Source organism: Amia ocellicauda, chromosome 23, assembly GCF_036373705.1.
Source record: "Amia ocellicauda isolate fAmiCal2 chromosome 23, fAmiCal2.hap1, whole genome shotgun sequence".
NCBI classification, from domain to species: Eukaryota; Metazoa; Chordata; class Actinopteri; order Amiiformes; family Amiidae; genus Amia; species Amia ocellicauda.
The window spans coordinates 3,060,073-3,079,669 of NC_089872.1; the positions used below are offsets into that span (position 1 = coordinate 3,060,073).

The following is a 19,597-nucleotide window of genomic DNA, read 5'->3' on the forward strand; positions in this document are numbered from 1 at the left end:
TCTCATTGATCCCGGCTTCAGTCACGGCACCAATGTAGGATGTATGGCCAGAGCCCCTGCTCAGATTGGAACTGTCACCACAGCTTTTGCTTGTTTGTTTACCTAAAGGGCCAGTGCCCTATTTAAGTTACCAACAAGTATTAATTTAACACCCCTCAAGCACACCCACCACCAGCAATATTTAAACAACTGCATGCAACTCTATGGGATACCCCAGTCAATGAAAAATTATACTGTTTTTGTTGTTGTTCTGTAGTTACTGGAAAAATGCTGAAATAATCCCAGGTCTCAAAGTATTTCTGTACATATTAATATTATACACGGTGGTCTTTGAAACAAGGTATCCCAAACTTTATTTTCTGTGTCAAGAAGTGTACCATGTATACCAATCACAGTAAGTGTACTTTCTTCCTATTTTTTGTGTGCAACACAAAGAAAAAAATGAAACCTCAAAGACAGAACAAAGTTGGAGAAAACAAAAGAAGTAAAGATAAGAAACAAAACAAAGACATAGTAATCCCGAACAACTTAAAAATCAATCAATACATCTGAGCAGCTGGAAAAAGTGCAGATACAAACATAGATATGTGTGAACTGTCTTTGCTTGAACATCTTTGAAATTACATTAAATAAGAAATACCAGATTAGAGAAAATGGAACATATTTTTACCTGATAAAACAGCAGATTTTATATATATATATAGTGTGTGTGTGTGTGTGTGTGTGTGTGCATATGAATGTATTATCACCCACATATGGCTTTAATAATTGAAAAAAGGCAAATAGATAATATAATACATGTTAAAATATTTTACTTCCAAACAGCTTTGTTAAGGGCTCTGTTTTTGTTTTTCAAGTGTGTAAAAATGTGGTTCTGTTTAAAAACAAATTCAAGTTTAAATATCATTCTACCATAACACAGACTATTTTCTGTGGCCTAGTGTATATAGTTGAGATCTTGTAAAACCAATTGTACAAATCTGTCACTTTGTACTGATAGGCGCCAGTAATTACTAGTATTTGTGGAGATGCTATTTACACTTGAAAAAAATGTTAAAGATAATAATAATAATAGTAATAATATTGAAAAGGTACACTGCTCAGCACACAAGAAAAGATAGCTAAACAAGCTTAGAGCCACTGGTAGTCTAAAAGGCAATATTTGTTGTCTTGCATTTAACAAGGGTTTAAAAATAAATATGTATGACTCTGCATTTGTAATACTGAGGCAGAATGCATCACTCTGATAGCACTATACACTATATACATATTAAATGTTTAATGTCAAAATATCCTTTGTTGTACATAGTTTCTCTCTGAACCTGTCTAATATTACAGCTAAATCCTCAAGCAAGCAGTTAATATATATTTTTTACAAATATTCATGCAACTCTTACACCCACCCACCCCTAATTAAATACACATTTTCTCTGAATCAGTTCCCTGATATACAAGAACATCAGATATTGCCTTTTTTAAATTGAATGTGCACACTACCACAGAGAAATTACCTCTTCAAAATCAAATAAAACATAAGTGCCAAAAAAATAAAATCCAACTCTATACAACATCATTCGAAACCTCCATCGACATTAATGAATGGGATACTGCTTACTATATACAGACATGTTTTCATCCATGCACAGTGTTTACAAGTACCACAAGAACATTCCCAAATATGGTCATGGCAGATGAGGAACAGAAGGAATACATAGAGGAGCCACAGAGATGCTGTGCCGGCACACAATACATTTTAAAATGATACTGAGCAGAAAAAGTCTTTCAAATAACTCCACTGCACAGGACACAGAATGTATGGCTGTACTTCAGGTTTTTTTTTTAATTTTTTAGTTTTCAGTTTTTTTTTTGTTGGTTAAATGGATACAAAGGTAGAGGTCAAGTCCATCTTGTCTTTTATTTTCACGATGCTGACAGTCAAAGAGGAACAGGAACATTACATCTTCTCTGCCTTTCTTCATTGTATTGGTTCAGTCAACAGCTAATTTCTACTAGCAGTTACTAGTGCAATGTTTTCTTTTGTTTAAGCCCCCCCATAAATACAAGAAAAAATAAGTCAGGCTTAAAATGTGAACTCCATAGAAAGCCTTGACAGACAGTAGCATAGACTTGCCTTTATTAGAATAAAAATCATAATAACATAATAAAAGTTAAATAAAAGTTCAAAAGGCTAATCCTGATGATTTGTTTTCCTTCACACTCAAGCTACTATAAATCCCAAGACCCAACTTATAGGTTTAAAACCCTAAGAGAAAGATAAATCTTGAAAAGTTAAAATACTAGTTTTAATCATTTTCATAATTGCATTTAAATATGCATAGGAGACATAGGATAAAATGATTTATCAAGGCTATTGCGCCATAGTGTACTATTCATTTTAACTATTTTGAAAAAGGAAATAAACTGTCAGTCATAAATAAACTTCCTTCATAGATACAAAATCCACTCTTCAAGTAACTGCTGAAAACCAATACTAAATTATTTAAATCAAGTATTTGTCCCTTTTGCAAACTGTTGCAATGTTTTTGGTTTCAAAATTGTCTTCCTATCTTGGCTTGCAGAATTTCAGTGACTTCCAATCAGGTTGCAAAGATAATTAAAACATCTATCTTCACACCAAGTATTGATTTTAAAATTAGTCTAGTAGCACATGCAACTACCCCGAGATATATTTTGCATACATGTATTTATTTATGATTTATAGTTTACGAGAAAAATTGAATTTGTTCAGATCCAAAAAGAACTACACCAAAGTGTAACTGTACAACACCCGTCTTGTTTAGGGTTTGTACTCCACTAAACTAACCCACATATCTTGATATTTGCTTCTTTTTAAAATATAGTCCAGAACAGGAGGTTTCAGTATTCAATTTACTGAAACTTTACCTAAGTCCTGATTTGGCTACAACAGTTTTTTATTGTTGTTAAAGCTGCATGTGATGTCATGCAAACTTATTTTTTCATAAAAATATTGTAAAAAGTACCTTATATGGTAAATTTAAAGGGCATGATTTCCCATTAGTTTTGTGAAAGGAAATGAGGGTTGATATTGAAAAAATTGGTACGAAATAACTATTTTTTTAAAGGTATATGCATAACATTTATCATACCTCTTCCCAGTAATGTCACACATGGACCAGAATGTTTCAGCTTTTCAGGTTTAACTTTGCAGCAATTTTGTGTCAGAAATATACTTCTAATTTAGATTGTCTGGTCTATTATATTTGCCACTGCTTTTTGTAAAAAAAAAAAAAATTATACTCTGGCTCAGTCAAATACATTTTTATATATGTTTATTCTTATTCTATTCTGACTCACTTCTTATTTGGTGTGAATCTAGTAGTTTTGCAATAACCTTATAGAGGCATGCAGCCCATTTCATAATTCACAACAACCAGAAGAATCAGCATGAGAAGGTACTCTATATACTTCATGCAGTGTGAGTTCATGGTTTTTGTTAGATTTTTTGTCATATACCACTATAAATTATAAGGACATTCTTTCAGAACAGTACCACCTTTACCTTCTTTTAGACATTCTATAAAAAGGAAAAATCTCCATTCTAAATAGTTACAATTCAGAATAATTGTCCTCTACCTTTCTCTGCTGTATAACCAGTGAAGTCCACAAAACCATGATCTGGCTGGCATGAATACACATGCATACTAGACATCCTATGTAACACCCTATAAAACCCCAGAAATACTTATGCTATTACTAGAATTCAAAGGGTATTTGCGACAGGTAATCCCTGATGGATGGTGGTTTTACTCCACGGAATGAGTTGAAAACATTCTATCATATTTTGTGGGCCATATTTCAATTTAATTTTGCTTGGTTCAAAAGTGTAATATGAGTTTGGTCTGAGAAAGCTATAGGAAATATTGGCTTTTACTCCTATTTGATTCAGAATATGCACCAGTTGTTATGCTAGAAAATACACAAATGGTGCTGGTTTGATTAATCAACACTTTTTATAATCCAGGCCCATGTTAGTTGTTATCCTTTAAAAAAAAAGAAAAAAGAAGTCTAATTGAATATGAAAATATTGTTAAGTAAAGGAACCACCCTAAATTGACTGCAAACTATAGATCTAAGGGTTATTAGCAGCAACTGTAATCCCTAATGGGTTTACTTCCCATGTTAATGCATCAAGCACCAACATTCATCACTGAAGGATCCTTAAGTGACAAAGCTCTAAGAAAAGTCTTGCTTAACTCAGCAACTCTGTATTCAAATAGTGGTTGCCTGGAATCCATGCTTTTGTTTGTAATACCCTGGGCAGGAAATCAAACAATGGCCTTTACTTTTTCCCTTCTCATTTCATAATGAAGTGTACTTTTTGTGGTTCCCATGGAACCCAGAAAGGACAAGAAAAGTCTTAATTCTTGGCTTGTTTTAAACCCTTCCCCTTTTTTCCTTCCCAATTTGACTCTTTGCCAACAAGGTCCTTTTTTTCCAACCTCAGTCTAAATAATTCTTCCCCCTTTTAAATACAAATAAAAATTGCATTCCCGTAAGCAGGTGAACTGCAGGGAAAAAAAGAAAAAGAAAAAAAAGGAAATAAAAAAGTTTTGCTGCTGCAGTTTCAATTTTATTTTTATGCTTCTCTTTGCTTAAGCTCCTGCAGTTCTTTAGAAGCCTTTTACATGGCAGTAAGCCTCCAGGGATGAGAAAAGAATGTACAAGAGCCACAGACTGAAGAACAGCATGCAGGTCAGGATCTTAGGAGTCCGGGGCCCCCCCAGCTCCCCACCAATCTCCGGTCTCCGTCTGTACAGCAGCACCCCGACACAAATGAATGCAAAGATGGTGAACAGGGTGACGGAGAAGGCCAGTGTGCCTGGGTCTACCCTGAATTCACGCCCGTGAGCTTGGTGGTAGATGGCGGCGATGGACCAGGCCACCCCAATGCCCAGGAACACGTTGACTGCATTGCTGCCAGTTACGTTCCCAATTGAGGCATCTGCGTATTGATCTTGGATGGCGGCCACTTTACTGGCAAAAGTATCTGTAAAGAAAACAAAACCAAACATTAGTAAATGGCAAAATAATCAAAGGTCGTAATTTGAAGAAAGAACCAGAGAATTTATCCACAAAACCTGTAATATGGTCCTTTAGCGGGGAATGAGAAAGGGTGAAATTGGTATGTACACCAAACATTGGAGTTGCCTATTTGAGTGTATTCTCTGAATGAAATCTCAAATGGAAACACTCAAATTTGTTAGAATACTTACAATTCCCCTTCTTGAGAACTGCTAACAGGAATATAATATGACAATCACATTCATTCTCCTCAAATGTCTCTCTTGAATAGTTGAAAATATAGCCCAGCAAGATCTCATAACATTTACTTAACTGTCAACACTCTTCTACTCCTGTAATTCGACACCTTCTCCTAGCCCTCATAATGTAATTTATCCTGATTTCTCCAGTATTTCAAACAAATTCTATTCACAAAAAAGTATGTCAGATTTTACAACTCTGGGGACGATGTGAAACACAGACAGAAGAAAGGCTCATGTGAATGTACAAGTTATAGTTCAAATAAAAATAAAATAATACCCTTTTCTTTTTATTTGATATGATCTTTTTCGATACCCAGCACCTTCTAAGGTATTCAGATGTGTGTGTGTGTGTAATCTTTTTTCTACAAGTTATAGTTCAACCAATGAATGTAATGAACATTGAATTTTCCGTGTTACACACTTATGTATGGTCAGAGTAAATTGTATTTTATTATTATTATTATTATTATTATTATTATTATTATTATTGTATAATGTCCTTTCGGTGTAATTTAAACATATGAGTGTTAAAGGTGGTGTAAGACACTGTGTGGCAAGAAAAAAGAAAAAAGAAAAAGAGCAAGCCCAGTATTAGATTTAATGAGTTATCAATCACATAAAATTCCTCATGTTAACAGGGCAATTGTGTTGTTTTAGTCCAAAAAGATTTAAAATACAGAACAACTAACTCTACTTTTTAACTATTAATATTATCTAAAAGTAGCTTTTAGTTTTAAGTCATTTAAAAAAACATAAGCACAATCTGCCTGCTATGCTAGCTTATCCTCACCTTCATGTAATATGAGAAATTTAATCTAACCAACAATACAGTGGGAGTGGTAACCTTTTCGTTGTATTAAATCAAGAAAATACTTTAGAGAAAACAATCTGAAAATGCTCTCGCAGCTCCTCTGGCCTCTCATGGTTACGCCAATGTAAAGAAAGCCTGTTCGGCACAGGTTTACATAAGTGGTGATCCAGCGGTTTATTCACACGCCTCCATGGCTCTTTATGTACAGTGGAAATAATTACTTACTGCTTACAATAACCAAAATAGAGGTGTAACATACAAACAAAATGTTCCCTATTGTTCGTGCACAGAGAGAAAATATGTTGATATCAAATGTTGCTTCTAACTGGAGTGAGGTTGTTAGTGGAGTTCCACAGGGATCACTATTAGGGCCTGTGATTTTTCTAATCCATATAAATGACCTGATCTCTGGGATAGTTAGCAAACTTGTCAAATGTGCAGATGATACAAAAATAGGTGGTTAAGCAGATACAATCTCGGCAGCTCAGGTTATTCATAGGAACTTAAAAAAATAAATAATAATAATAATAAAATTGTGGGCTGACACCTGGCAGATGAAATTCAATGTGGACAAGTGCAAGGTATTACATGCAGGTAACAAAATTGTCCATTATAATTACACCATGGGAGGAATAGAACTTGAAGAAGTAACACATGAGAAAGACCTAGGAGTCTACGTGGACTCCTTACTTTCCCCATCCAAACAGTGTGGGGAAGCAATAAAAAAGGCAAACAGAATGTTAGGGTATATTGTCAAAAGTGTTTAAAACAAGGGAAGTAATGTAAAGACTGTACAATGCACTAGTTAGAGCTCATCTGGAATACTATGTACAGTTCTGGGCTCCACACTTGCTATTATCCAAATTACTGCACATTTGGATTAACAAAAACGCAGTATGCAGGTATGCTGTGCCATGAAGGGTTCTACTTTCAGGTTAAATACTTGTGACACCAAGCAAAACGTTTGTACTTTTATTGCCTCTTAACTAACAGTCAATTAGTAATATATTAGAAAGCTAAAAATATATGAAAATGGCATAACAATTATGTATTTTGTAGTGCTCTACACTTCACTGTTGAGTTTCAAACAATGACAATAAAAAATCACATTACAATAAAGTTGTTTATATCACAATTACTGTGTCCACGGCTGGGATTAAATCAAAACTTCGACGCACACAATAGATTATTACACAGTTGTACAGAGTTATGGCTTAATTTTTAGTTGCTAGTTTAGTCTAATCATAAATGTAACCACTATGATGTAGTTTTGTAGTTTGCTATTAGCCAGTGGGTCAAAGTTTTTTACACAAAAGTGGATGCTGAATAAAAGATTTGCATTGATCTGTTATTCACATATAAGTGAACATATCAGCATTGATGCACCGGCTAATAGATAACGCCTGGATATTTATTGGTGTCTAATTAAAAACAAACTACACAGCTGTCATCAATAGCGGCTTTGGTTTTTATTATATTTTTTCTTCTACTCATATTTGTTTTCTTTATGAAGGTCTTATAGTTTTGTATCAGTGGGTAGATAGATGCTTTTGATATACAGCACGAAACACCAGATAGCTGTGTTTATATGCTTTCATGAGCCATCGCTGCCTCCCGCAGGGAGCACTTGCTCTTCTGCCTTCTGTTTCTCTTGAATAACAAACACTGTGATTGGCTCACGGTGCCTCTCATGCTGCCTGCCCATTTCAGAAACCACGCCAGGTCAACATCTCTCCTCACCATTCGCAGGTCCTGATGTTGTAGATTTAATACACTGAGAAGCTGCGCTGTGAGATTCCCTCCTGCGAATCTCTTGCAACTTTTCGCGTTCAGATCTTGCGAACATGTTTTATTTAATCGGGCCCTAGATTTCTTCTTGCACTATAATTTAGCAAAGGAGATTTTATTTTTATTTTTGTGCTCTGCTTTACATTTTTGGTCATTTCTATTTTTCCCGACACAACATCACTTAATTTGTGTCAACCAAGCAAAAATGTTATAAAGATTAAAAAAAAACTAAACAACATGTTTCTATTATAAAAAAACATTTACAATACGTGGCACAACTAGTGTTTTTAGAGTATCATTAACATTTAAAGCAACTGTATTTATTTTAAAGCAATTACTACATACTGTACTTTCAGTACCACATAACATTGGTATTTAAGTACAATTCAAACAGAAATATGAATAAACAATGTACAGGACTGTACTAAATATGCAAGCCTACATTCAGACTTATATACAGTATACTCTGCTGCTTTTAATTTTTTGGGCTTAATTTAAGAAGAACCTGCACATACACATTTAGACTGCATCAAGCCTTTCAGAGAATTTAGATGGGATAAATGCTGCATGTCATCAGCAACACAGCCATATCTCTTAAAAAAATAAGCTAAACAGCGTATGCAAAGCTTGATGAGCCTGTAGCAGGTATGTTCGTTCAGCATTTAATTGGTGCTGTAACGCGGTTAGCTACAATACTATGTCTGTTTGTTTGGCTTGGAAAGTTGGCAGTTGGTTAACAACGGGTGTGGCGGTATAAAGAGGAACAATAACATAATTTTCTATTGGTAGACATTTGTACAGAAAGAATAGCATACGGTTAACAAGGTTGGCGATATAGTGGGGGGGCGGTATAACGCAAGAGCACTGTAGATTTATTTTGCTGTTAATTTGCATGTTAAAATAGTGTAACCTATAGTACCAGTAATAAAGAGTTTCTTGTCAGATTTATTACATAAATGGAAACCATTACTTTGCTAAGTAACAATTTTATAATAGTAAAATGTGTAATCTACTACAATTTTTCTAATATATATATATATATATATATATATATATATATATGCAAATGGACATGCACCAAAAACAAAGGTAAAGGATTTTTTTTGACAACTAAATTGAAATGCAATAAAGCAGAAGGGATTAGAAACATAGAACAAAATTGCAGAGGGTTCCACTCATCACATCCCAAAACGTACATCCTTTCAGTTCACACTTTCCTAGAGAGCTAAACATTCTGACCGAGGCAAACTGGAGAGTGTTATTATAGTTTAGCATTGCAGGTTACATTAGGTATCAAAGCGCTTTAACAATACAATACAATACAATAGTGCAATTACATATTGAAGAGGGCTCAGAAGCCCAGGTTTCTGCTTGAGATTCTTCAGCTGGTTAGGGGAAGGCCAAAATGTTTAACAAAACTTTTTGTTATGTTTGTCTTACAGATATATATTTTTTTACCCATTTAGGAGAAAACTTGGAGGACTAAAATGTCTCCTTTCTGTCCAGATGCGCTGTCCTAATGCAGTAGAAAAAACATAAACTTAAATATATAATATATAATTTATATGTGATGATGATGTCATCCGGTCAGGTGGATCCGACTCTCGGCGATTCTATAGGCCATCTCTCGCCATGCTTTCCGGTCTTGGACTAATTTATATATAAAAAAGGCCAAAACAAAAGCATGATTTAAGGAAGCCCTCCCCCTACAGCATTGCAATTGCTAGGATTGAGAATCCTCACTGCATTTAATCTGCAGTCTGGCCTGTGTTTACTGCAGTGGTCTCATTTCAATTCCCTTTTGTGGGAGCAGCAGCAGGGTTAAACCAAAGTGCTCTAGCGATGGGGGAGATTAATAAATGCCCACTCCCAGTCTCCATTGGAGGTGGAACTCCAAATGCATTTTGGTTGAAGGATGTCAAAGTTTCTTTCAGGGGCTTAGCACTATTTGTAACCACCACCACCAAAAAACAGGAGACTGGCAAAGTTGACAGCCTTTCTTTCATCAGGGAATCTTTAGCTGAGTGGCTAATGATGCACCTAGCAAGTGTTTCCTGTATTGATAGCTCTCTCCCTGACATTCACAGAGTAGTTATCCACTACTGAGTCACCACTGCACACAAGTGTTGTTGTGCAAAAAGACAAGGAAGCACTGGCAACTCAGTCCCAACCAACCTCTTAAAGTACTTGACCAATTGCATAACACCATGTAAAGAATCCTGGTAACACTCAGCTATGACATAATCCACATCAGAATCAGAGCTGCTTATAATTTTGTTAAGGCTTTTTACAAAAGTGTAAGAAATGAAGATGATAAATGATAAACTGGAGAACTAGAGAAGACTATCACATTATAAGATTTGTATTTTCAGGAAAATAAAAAGCTGCAAACGTAGGTTATCCCTTACTATGAAATCAACAGCTGTTTAGGAAATATATTTTGTCTGAAGGCTTGCTTAGTAACTCTGGAAACAATCCCCTGCTTTCCATCTGTTGTGTTGGGGCCTGACGGGAGATAGAATCGTTCATCTGCTTGAGGAAGCATCCACGATAGAGAGGGCTCTTTTCATTAGACCGGCTGTATCTTTTCAATGGCAGGGTTCTTTATTTGGCCATTTATGGTGCTGCAATGTGTAAACAATTGTGGACAAGGTTTTTAAAAACTACATGCTTGTAGGATACAAGCTCATAAGACAATTTCACTTTTGCACATCAGTTTGTGAAGGTGAAACACTGCATTCATTATTTAAAGTAGCATTTATATGTATGTATTTATTTCAAATTGTGGCTATTTATTTGTGAGATATATTCAAAAGCTGTCAATACTGCCCCCCCCCAAAAAAAAAAGAAAAAGAAAAAGAATGATAAAAATACAAATAACAGGGATGAGAACAGAGATTAGGCACATTTACACTGCCATTTCTGATCTGGATCAAATGCATCAGTAGCATTTGATCCTGCTCAGAAGTGGCAGTCTAAACACTCAGCGATCAGATCAAATGCACCTCTCAGGGAGATGGTACAGATCCGGATCAAATGCATTGGTAGCATTTGATCTTGGCAAGGTGGATGCTCAACCGGCTCAGGTTCCAGCATGTTGTTTTAAGGCAGGCGGCAAACAAACACCCACATAAGTAGAGCAAATAAGAGAACACTTCCTTACTTCCCTTATTATAAATAAAATATTGTTAAAATTAACAGTAAATGGCATGTCAAAATTATGTTAGCAAAAATATATATAATTGTATTTTTATTTAAAATGCTTTGGTTGCGAAAAGTAAATGTTTTTTATTTTATGTTAGCAAAAAATGTATTTTTATTAAAAAGGTTCGGTTGTGGAAAAATATGTGGTGGTTTTACTTATACTTCGTAATGAGAAAATTAGAACTTTAATGACTATATATATATACACTCACCTAAAGGATTATTAGGAACACCATACTAATACTATGTTTGACCCCCTTTCGCCTTCAGAACTGCGTTAATTCTATGTGGCATTGATTCAACAAGGTGCTGAAAGCATTCTTTAGAAATGTTGGCCCATATTGATAGGATAGCATCTTGCAGTTGATGGAGATTTGTGGGATGCACATCCAGGGCACAAAGCTCCCGTTCCACCACATCCCAAAGATGCTCTATTGGGTTGAGATCTGGTGACTGTGGGGGCCAGTTTAGTACAGTGAACTCATTGTCATGTTCAAGAAACCAATTTGAAATGATTCGACCTTTGTGACATGGTGCATTATCCTGCTGGAAGTAGCCATCAGAGGATGGGTACATGGTGGTCATAAAGGGATGGACATGGTCAGAAACAATGCTCAGGTAGGCCGTGGCATTTAAACGATGCCCAATTGGCACTAAGGGGCCTAAAGTGTGCCAAGAAAACATCCCCCACACCATTACACCACCACCACCAGCCTGCACAGTGGTAACAAGGCATGATGGATCCATGTTCTCATTCTGTTTACGCCAAATTCTGACTCTACCATCTGAATGTCTCAACAGAAATCGAGACTCATCAGACCAGGCAACATTTTTCCAGTCTTCAACTGTCCAATTTTGGTGAGCTTGTGCAAATTGTAGCCTCTTTTTCCTATTTGTAGTGGAGATGAGTGGTACCCGGTGGGGTCTTCTGCTGTTGTAGCCCATCCGCCTCAAGGTTGTACGTGTTGTGGCTTCACAAATGCTTTGCTGCATACCTCGGTTGTAACGAGTGGTTATTTCAGTCAAAGTTGCTCTTCTATCAGCTTGAATCAGTCGGCCCATTCTCCTCTGACCTCTAGCATCAACAAGGCATTTTCGCCCACAGGACTGCCGCATACTGGATGTTTTTCCCTTTTCACACCATTCTTTGTAAACCCTAGAAATGGTTGTGCGTGATAATCCCAGTAACTGAGCAGATTGTGAAATACTCAGACCGGCCCGTCTGGCACCAACAACCATGCCACGCTCAAAATTGCTTAAATCACCTTTCTTTCCCATTCAGACATTCAGTTTGGAGTTCAGGAGATTGTCTTGACCAGGACCACACCCCTAAATGCATTGAAGCAACTGCCATGTGATTGGTTGGTTAGATAATTGCATTAATGAGAAATTGAACAGGTGTTCCTAATAATCCTTTAGGTGAGTGTATATATATATATATATATATATATATATGTATGTATAAACATGCATGCACATGTAATTTGCAATTCTAGTCCAGTATAGATTCACTCTTATATTTACTTTTGTAGTGTAATCAACAATATATACTTATCCAATACTGTGATTAAAAATGATGGCATGAGGCCACATTTTTTACAATTACTGTAGTATTATAATCAACCTGCATATTCTGGAAAATCATACACATTGTTATGCTGGTTGCTACCATATATAAAATATGATGTTGCTTTTTAAGAAATGAAAGTGCTAAATTAACACAATTACTGATTGCTAGCTATTCCCCTTTTTCCTTGTGTAATTTGCTGAGTGCCATATGCGGCACACACTGGTAGCATTTTTATTTGTATATGTTGCCATAGAGATTGGAGCTATCTGAGATAAACAATGAAGCGATCTCTGTTGGGAGCAGTGGCGCTTGTAGCATATTAATATTATAGTAATCTGAGGTATTATGTATTTCCTCTGTTTAAGCCAGCCCTGTGCTGAACTTGATTGTGCTTGAATGCTTGGGGGTTAATCAGTTAATGACTGACAGAAAAGACAGATACTATAAAACTAATTCTATATGAACTGTAATTATCTAAATATCACAGCATGATATTGGTCATGGTATGATATAACAAATATTTCCAATGCAGTAGTATTGTGATAGTAGTATACCATTGCAACCCTGAGATCAAGTTTGTTATGCTTCATTTAGATCCAGGCTAAATCATTTATGTGCAGTAACAGAAATGTTTTTAAAAGAACACACCAATTGGTTACTGATTCTGTCAAAAAGTGGCACAAGTGGTTAGTGTAACACCACTCTGTGAATGTGACTTAGGGGTTCCTCTATTTATGTTTCAAATAGTGTAAGCCTTTTGATCCGAGTTGACCGAGCTGAACTACACAGAGTTAAGAATGGTGTAGTTAGTTTTTTCATTTGATATGGTGTTCTATGTATTTTTTTCAGCTTGGCTTGCATAACCAACCAGATATTTTTCTGAAATGTTGATCTTGCTCATATAATCACCCCCCTATGTCAGAGTGTGTATTTGTGATCAATTTCCATAGCAAGATGGTAGTTTTTCTGATCCAAAACATTTGCAATATTGTGAGATTGAGGTTTGACACAAATGGAAGTTTCCTTTAGCCTATGATGACAATGTAAGCTGCATACATTTCAATGCTTATACCACATTCCTAAAACGTTTTAACCACAACATAGTCATGGAAATGGTCAAAGGCATGTCACACAATCTCAATATCGCTTAGTTATACAGACTTCACATTTACATCACAAGATCTACACCAAGCCCCCCCTTTTTTTGCAATATTACACTGATCCCATGGGTGACCCTTTTGGTTAGCAAAAATACAGAAATACACAATATAATCCCTGAAATAAGCTTTTCCTTTAGTATTTCTTTTCTTTTCTTGTTTTAATCTCAAAATCTGCAATAAACAGTTAATAAAAAATATTCCTTTCTGCTAATGCCAGACATTTTTGCAAATTATGACTTGATAAACTTTTGTTCCCAGTTAAAGCTGCTGAATTACCACACAAAAATAACTTGACTACCTCCGTCACCTATTACTTTCCGCTTACAAAAGAACATGCTAATACTTGTTAAAATGTTATCCTCACAACTAACCTGAACATGCCTCACAAGCCACAGGTTGAAAACTAGTTGACTGCAGCATTGAGGAAGGATTAATGCATTTTACCAATAACACTGCAGAGCTCACACATGCTCAGTAAGCCATAGGAGTCGCTTGTATTTGACAAGTTAAGTCAAGTTCAATACTATCTGACTTCAAGCCCATTCAACCCCAGCAAGGCTTGTCCAATGACGCAAGGCCTCTTGGAGAATCCAACAGTCACGGTCAGCTACAACAAAATCCAGATTTGTACAAACTTATCTTTTACTATCTGCAGCCTCTTTGTTTTTAATAAAAATAAACACAATTCATTACAATCAATGATTATCAATAAGTAGTACAAGATTCTGGTATTAAGGGCAAAACATATCTGTCATATATTTAACATTTAGACTCTTTAGTAAATGAACATGAAAGTCACAAGTGAATTTTTTCACTTTAGTGAAATGCTAATTCTAATATTGAAAAAGTAAATTGTGTATTTTTTATGTAACACATACATGTCTGTAAACTTTCTTAAATTTCAAAGATATATTAACTGCAAATATATAAGCCCTTGCTTTATAACTAAGATAAATTGCAGTTTTTTATTTTTCTTAATATTTTATTGCTTCAAAACAGGAATCCCAAATTGTATGCAGAGGAGTATTTGACAGCAATTAATGTACATGATTATATTGATTACAATACTTAGTTTTTCTTTGTTTAATTCCATAGGAGGGGGAAAGTAACAAATTACTTTAATTTGAATTTGAGTGATGCACCACAGATGAAATGGACTTATTCAACATAATTAGCCCAGGAGGTGTGAGTGCTGAAATAGAATCCATCCAGCAATTTTACTTTCTGTAGTCAAGCTATAAAAATTGATGTTACACTTCTGTGCCACATAATAGATCATATTAATAAAACTAATCAAAATACAGGGTCAGACATGAAATTACACCAGAACTACATGAAGCATAGAAAACAACATTAGGGCTTTGAGAATAAATTATTAGCACTTTACCCACTTTACATGGCTTTACATCAGCTTCCAGATCTTAGGAAACTGGGCCACCAAAGCCCTCATCCACCTTTATTTGTTTTGCAATGTTTAAGAACAATTTGAAAGATTTGGTAAAGCAACTCCTTTATGCAAGTTTATCCTGGTAAATTTACCATAGGATTTGTACACATTTAACATGGGTCTACTATGGTTGTGCAAGTTTTACAGTGGTTTCTATGCATTTAACAAATAAACCATGGTGTATCATATTATGCATACCAATATTTTTCATGGTGTATCATGGTATTCCCATGGTCCAGTGTAGAACAGTGTATGACACATTTATCAGGGTAAATTTTCAAAAGGGCTGCTATAGAACGTCAAAACTGGTGCAAAACTTCTGACCCACTGCTAGTGCCTACTAAAAACTCTGCTTTGCAGGATTGTAACTGTAGACCCTGAGATGAATCTGTTATACACACACACACACACATATATATATATATATATATATATATATATATATATATATATACACTCACCTAAAAGATTATTAGGAACACCATACTAATATAGTGTTTTTGCCTCCCTTTCGCCTTCAGAACTGCCTTAATTCTACGTGGCATTGATTCAACAAGGTGCTGAAAGCATTCTTTAGAAATGTTGGCCCATATTGATAGGATAGCATCTTGCAGTTGATGGAGATTTGTGGGATGCACATCCAGGGCACGAAGCTCCCGTTCCACCACATCCCAAAGATGCTCTATTGGGTTGAGATCTGGTAACTGTGGGGGCCAGTTTAGTACAGTGAACTCATTGTCATGTTCAAGAAACCAATTTGAAATGATTCGACCTTTGTGACCTTTGGTGCATTATCCTGCTGGAAGTAGCCATCAGAGGATGGGTACATGGTGGTCATAAAGGGATGGACATGGTCAGAAACAATGCTCAGGTAGGCCGTGGCATTTAAACGATGCCCAGTTGGCACTAAGGGGCCTAAAGTGTGCCAAGAAAACATCCCCCACACCATTACACCACCACCACCAGCCTGCACAGTGGTAACAAAGCATGATGGACCCATGTTCTCATTCTGTTTACGCCAAATTCTGACTCTACCATCTGAATGTCTCAACAGAAATAGAGACTCATCAGACCAGGCAACATTTTTCCAGTCTTCAACTGTCCAATTTTGGTGAGCTTGTGCAAATTGTAGCCTCTTTTTCCTATTTGTAGTGGAGATGAGTGGTACTCGGTGGGGTCTTCTGCTGTTGTAGCCCATCCGCCTCAAGGTTGTACGTGTTGTGGCTTCACAAATGCTTTGCTGCATACCTCGGTTGTAACGAGTGGTTATTTCAGTCAAAGTTGCTCTTCTATCAGCTTGAATGAGTCGGCCCATTCTCCTCTGACCTCTAGCATCAACAAGGCATTTTCGCCCACAGGACTGCCGCATACTGGATGTTTTTCCCTTGTCACACCATTCTTTGTAAACCCTAGAAATGGTTGTGCGTGAAAATCCCAGTAACTGAGCAGATTGTGAAATACTCAGACCGGCCCGTCTGGCACCAACAACCATGCCACGCTCAAAATTGCTTAAATCACCTTTCTTTCCCATTCAGACATTCAGTTTGGAGTTCAGGAGATTGTCTTGACCAGGACCACACCCCTAAATGCATTGAAGCAACTGCCATGTGATTGGTTGGTTAGATAATTGCATTAATGAGAAATTGAACAGGTGTTCCTAATAATCCTTTAGGTGAGTGTATATAGTATAGTTGTTTCATTGTAATTTGTATTACATTTATAACACTAGTCTTTGTGTTTCTTGTCAATGGTTTTGCGCCAACATTTATCTGTGTCTCCATAATAACCCCTTTTTATAATGCAAAACCAGGCTCACTGCCTATTTCAGTAGCTGTCTTAGACCTGACTGTATGAGATATGTAGACACTATATATACACACATCTCTTTGAGAATGTTAATTTAAAATAATATTGTTCTATTTTTTCCTCAGAAACCTACTCCCTGGACAATACTATATCGCTAAAGTATATATACAATTACATAGAAAATACAAAACTACACATCATACAGCGACCTAAACATTGAAGAGACACTCATATTAACTATCAGAAATGTAAAGTGCCTTACCTGGCACAGAGGTTCCCAAAGCGACAAAGACAACAGCAGTGACAGCATCCTTCAGGCCAATGGTGCAGCCAAAATGGGAGGCCAGGTCCCCAATGAAGGCTGTCAGCAAGCCGATCATGCAGATGGACACAATGAAGCAGGCCCAGCCATTCCAGTACTCCGTAGGTGGCACAAACGCAAAGAGAACCTTCCAAAATACCGTCAGGAAGTGCATGACATAATCAAAGCAGGAGGGTAGTTTCTCCTCACCACATTCATCATCGTCATCGTCTTCTCCTGAACCCCCCCAGGACAAAGCGGAACAGAAAAACAATCTTCAGTACAATGTTCATTAATAATAATGTTACACTGAAGCTTACTATGTTTTCAGTATTTTTTTAATGCACAGGATCTACAAGGAACTTGCTTAGTTGACAAAGAACTAATGCATGTTCCCAGGCTTTAGGATTTAAGGGTGAATAGTATTGAATAGTGAATAGAGACTGGAATGAAAATTGAGCCATTTAAAAAAGATATGTGTACTTGGTCCTAACCATTTCAAAATACATAATAATAATAATAATAATAATAATAATAATAATAATAATAATAATAATAATAATAATAATAAAGGCAGCTTTAATATAACAAGCATACAAAAACTGAACAAAACAGAGGGACCAGGATAGAGTCCCCAAGACCTAAACTAAAATTAAACTAATACATTTAGCTCTGTCACAGTTATATAAAGCTATTAAATATTAACAGGATTTCCAAAGTGCTGGCTGGAAGAAACCCATTTCCTTCAGCTTCTTAATACAAAACAATTCCAGAATTTGGATACTACTGTAGCTTTCCTTAAATTGTCAGCAGATGATTTTCAACGCAGACAGGATTCTGTCTGCACTCAGTCAAGGAGCAATAATAATTGCTGTAGCAGTTTCTTGTTCCTACAGAAAAACTGTTCTTGCTAAATCATAATTAACATTTCTTTCTTTAAATTTGCCAAATCTCTATGAGTTCCTGTGCAGAAAACCTGACCTGCAACCTCATACCTGAAGCTGACAGAGAAGGAAATCTACATTAAGTAAGTGAATTGGGTATGAAGGAGCACATGTTTATAGGAATAGCTCTGAGATACCTAGTGAAACGGAGTACATCAATTCAAATCATGTTAAGTGCACATTTTAATCAAAAAATACATGCCAGGCTCTTAGGCCTCTATGAAGTAAAACAAAGAGCAAATGTTCAGTCTATTGCTTAGTTTAAAAGGAATGTGATTGCATTTTTGTCATCACATTAACAAGAACAATGAAAGAAAGACATAAAGAATGCACACTAAAAGCATGCTATGCTGTCACAACAGTTTAGCATATTGTGAAAATGTTACTCTACATCTGTATTGCAGACGAGATTACAACAACATCAACTGTTACATAATTGTTCATTTTAAGTATATGCAGCAACTGTGGGGGAATAGATGATAGTTGTGCTAAAACCCTTTACTATATCATGCTAAAGAAATGTTAAATCAATATTGTAAAAGTCATGTAGGCTGTAAAGGCTTCATAAAGAGTTTTATTTTTGTAAATAAAAGAGAATGCAGTTCCTACAGATATTCTCCAATATTGTTTCCATTCTTTTATTTTATTGCAAGGCCCATTTCAGAAAGGTTAACAATATGAAATGTTGTTGTATAATAAACAGACACAATTTAATTTAAGCTAGCATTCAGTATCCACATAAAAAATAATTATATATTTACAGTGGATTCCCACTTTAAAACAGATACCAATCAGGCCAATAAGTCAAAGAGAACTGTTACCTTGTAGCCTTAGTAATGTATCTGAGGGGATTTCAACAGGGTGACATGTTCAGGTCTCACCCCATATTTACACTTAAAAGTGAAAAGATATGTGTTTAAAGCTTAAAGGACTACTCCTAAATACATCAAAAACACATCAAATATATAACAAGAGTTCTGGAATAAAAGTGTCAGGTACATTATTTGAACTATATTAAGCAATATAAAGGATATGAATAAATTACAGCATCAGGCATAACCTTACTGCAGGCTTTATCTACAGTAGCTATGGTAAACTTGATAAATCACCCAATATTCCCAGTAACTGCCACTATCATGAAAGAAAAGTAGTTCTCATTCTTTATTTTATAGTTTAATATACGACAAATGATTCATAACTCTTGTTAGGTGATCACAAAACCTGACAGAAAAAAAGAAACAAGGCTGCTGGGTCAACTGA

The 19,597-nt window shown here is 35.8% G+C and overlaps 1 protein-coding gene across 9 annotated transcripts in view; it reads right to left on the minus strand.

Moving 5' to 3' along the window:
• Positions 1-327: 327 nt before the first annotated feature.
• The window catches only part of LOC136719232 (sodium/calcium exchanger 1), a 246,297-nt gene continuing 227,027 nt past the window's right edge, over positions 328-19,597 (minus strand). For all 9 annotated transcript variants that reach the window (XM_066697091.1, XM_066697089.1, XM_066697088.1 and 6 more), the window contains 2 exons: positions 17,355-17,630; positions 328-5,029 (listed from right to left, as the gene is read on the minus strand). In XM_066697091.1, coding sequence (XP_066553188.1) covers positions 4,653-5,029; positions 17,355-17,630 — 653 coding nt within the window. In that variant the 3' untranslated portion in view covers positions 328-4,652. The remainder of the gene's footprint in view (positions 5,030-17,354; positions 17,631-19,597) is intronic.